Source organism: Mandrillus leucophaeus, unplaced genomic scaffold (genome assembly GCF_000951045.1).
Source record: "Mandrillus leucophaeus isolate KB7577 unplaced genomic scaffold, Mleu.le_1.0 Scaffold3, whole genome shotgun sequence".
NCBI classification, from domain to species: domain Eukaryota; kingdom Metazoa; phylum Chordata; class Mammalia; order Primates; family Cercopithecidae; genus Mandrillus; species Mandrillus leucophaeus.
Window position 1 is genome coordinate 10,796,501 of NW_012103142.1, and position 2,270 is coordinate 10,798,770.

The following is a 2,270-nucleotide window of genomic DNA, read 5'->3' on the forward strand; positions in this document are numbered from 1 at the left end:
CTCAAGCGATCCTCCTACCTCAGCTTCTCAAGTAGCTGGGACTCAAGTGCACCCAGCTCCCCACTGGCTTTCTGGTTGACCTCTCAGGCCGGCAAGTGGCTCACCTTCTTCCAGGTCATGAACCCTGCGTTTGAGGGCAGCTGTCATGGCATCAGAGCAGAGAGAGTAGAGGTCCGCACCTGTCAGCTGGGGAGGGCAGCAATCTAGCACGTTTACCAGGCTCACAGATGGCTCTAGCTTGAATCTGTTGTGGGATACGGGAAGAAACAGAGTTGGCATCACCTCCTCCCTCAAAAGCCAGTGCTGACCAGCTCATTCTGCATGTTGCATGCATCCCCTAAGCATCCCAAGGCGCAAGCCCTTTGCAGTCTTCTTTTAACAGGGCATACTTGCGTGTGATGGCACTCAGAACACGTAGCTGGGAGGCCCGGTCCTCGTTTGCCCCCACAAACACCAGCTTGTCAAATCTTTAGGGAGATAGGCAGGTATAAGTTTCAGGGGGCCCAGCCATGAGGGGTGGAGGCACAGAATGAAGGTGGAGGTAAGCAGTACAAGGGGACCACCTGCCAGGCCGCAGAAGGGCAGGGTCCAGGAGATCTGGTCTGTTGGTGGCTCCGATCACAAACACATCCTGAGTGCTGTGCAGCCCATCCAGCTCGGCAAGGAGCTGAGACACCACCCTGGAGTGAAGGGAGCAAGGGCAAGAGTCCTTGGTGTCCCCCTTAGACTCTGCCCCTGCCTGTGGTACCTCTCCTTACAGGCAGTCTCATCAGGGCCCTCCACTCAGCTGTGCCCAGTGTGCCCCTCCAGGTAGGCCCCCATTCTCCTCAGTGGCCCCTGCCCAATTTCATGGCCCCTTTCAGCTTCCATTATATTACCTCAGAACTGAAACAGCAGGAACTTCTATCTCTGGACTCTTGAAGACTGCTGTGAGCTTTCTCATATCCTTCCCACCCTGGACCCCCCAGCCTCCATTCCCACTCAGACCAACACCTGTCCATCACTCCTCCAGAATCTCCACTTCGCCCCCGGCTTGGGGCCAAAGAGTCCAGTTCATCAAAGAAGATAATGCATGGAGCTGCAGCCCTGGCCCTGGCAAACACTGAAGAGAGATTGGGGCCCACAGGAGGGTGAAGCTCGACTTGCAGGGGGTTGAAGTTAGGCGAGAGCAGGGAGGGAAACTGGGGTCTGACAATACAGCACTGGCACCCCAGGTACTAGACCCAGCTGGGCAGGAACGTGACTTGTGGAAAGGAGGACTAGGAATGACCATGAGTAGCCTGGCAGTGGGGGTGGCTTGGGGGCCATCAGAATTTGGGAAGCATGGGAAGCCCTGCCCCTCCCTGCTCACTCACCTTCCCGCACATTCTCCTCACTTTGGCCCACATACATGTTAATGAGCTCTGGCCCCTTCACGCTGAGTGAGAGGATGTAAGAAGGTGAGACCCGTCAGATGTACATACACACAACTGACCTCTCGGGCAGCCCCTCCTGCTCCCCAGCATGCTGCAGCCCCTGATCCACCCGCCATCCCTTCCAGGCCCCCTGGCCACCTGAGGAAGGTAAGGCTGCACTCAGTGGCTACTGCCTTGGCCAGGAGGGTCTTGCCGGTGCCAGGGGGCCCATGGAGCAGAAGGCCTGAGCGTCTTAGGCCCAGGCTCAGTAGCTCAGGGTGCTCCAAGGGGAGCTGAATGGTCTCCAGGATCTCCTTCTTCACCTCCTGCAGCCCACCTACATCATGCCAGGACACTGAGGGGATCTAGGAGATGGAAAGTGCATGGTTGGGATATGCTCTTGGAGGGACTCCTGTCCCACCTCCAAGGACTTGGTCTCCACCTTGGGGGCTCCAACAGCCTGGGAGTGAGCTGTCTGTTGTAGCTCCAGTGCCTGCCCAAAGTCCTCAGCCAGGAGGGGAAAGCCAGCAGCACACAGCTCCCCCTCATCCTCCTCAGTCAAGCCACCTGCCAAACTGCAAAGAAGAACACAGGGAGGCCTCCTCCCCACCAACATCCCATTCCCTTCCTCACCACCCACCCATCTACATCCATTTCCTCTTTCTGCCTTTCCTGGGCCCAACTCCTCTTACCCTAAGTTCTTGATCCTGGTGCAGGCTGCCCGGCTGCTGTGGGTCAGAAGAGCATAGAGATCCCCTACCACAAAGCCCTAGGGAACCACAGGAAAGGCCACATGAGCAGGGCACAGTAGGTAGGAACCTTCAGGGACCATCCCCCAGTTGGAGCAGTTGGAGCAGAGGCCCTCTGTTGATGCCT

At 57.4% G+C, this 2,270-nt stretch overlaps 1 protein-coding gene across 2 annotated transcripts in view; it reads right to left on the bottom strand.

The window, feature by feature from the left end:
• Nucleotides 1-2,270, bottom strand: part of PEX6 (peroxisomal biogenesis factor 6) — an 18,134-nt gene that overhangs the window by 3,049 nt on the left and 12,815 nt on the right. For both annotated transcript variants that reach the window (XM_011986740.1, XM_011986739.1), the window contains exons 9-16: nucleotides 2,087-2,163; nucleotides 1,837-1,969; nucleotides 1,554-1,759; nucleotides 1,356-1,417; nucleotides 994-1,102; nucleotides 564-680; nucleotides 390-467; nucleotides 81-244 (exon numbers count right to left, since the gene is read on the bottom strand). In XM_011986740.1, the coding sequence (XP_011842130.1) occupies nucleotides 81-244; nucleotides 390-467; nucleotides 564-680; nucleotides 994-1,102; nucleotides 1,356-1,417; nucleotides 1,554-1,759; nucleotides 1,837-1,969; nucleotides 2,087-2,163 (946 nt within the window). The remainder of the gene's footprint in view (nucleotides 1-80; nucleotides 245-389; nucleotides 468-563; nucleotides 681-993; nucleotides 1,103-1,355; nucleotides 1,418-1,553; nucleotides 1,760-1,836; nucleotides 1,970-2,086; nucleotides 2,164-2,270) is intronic.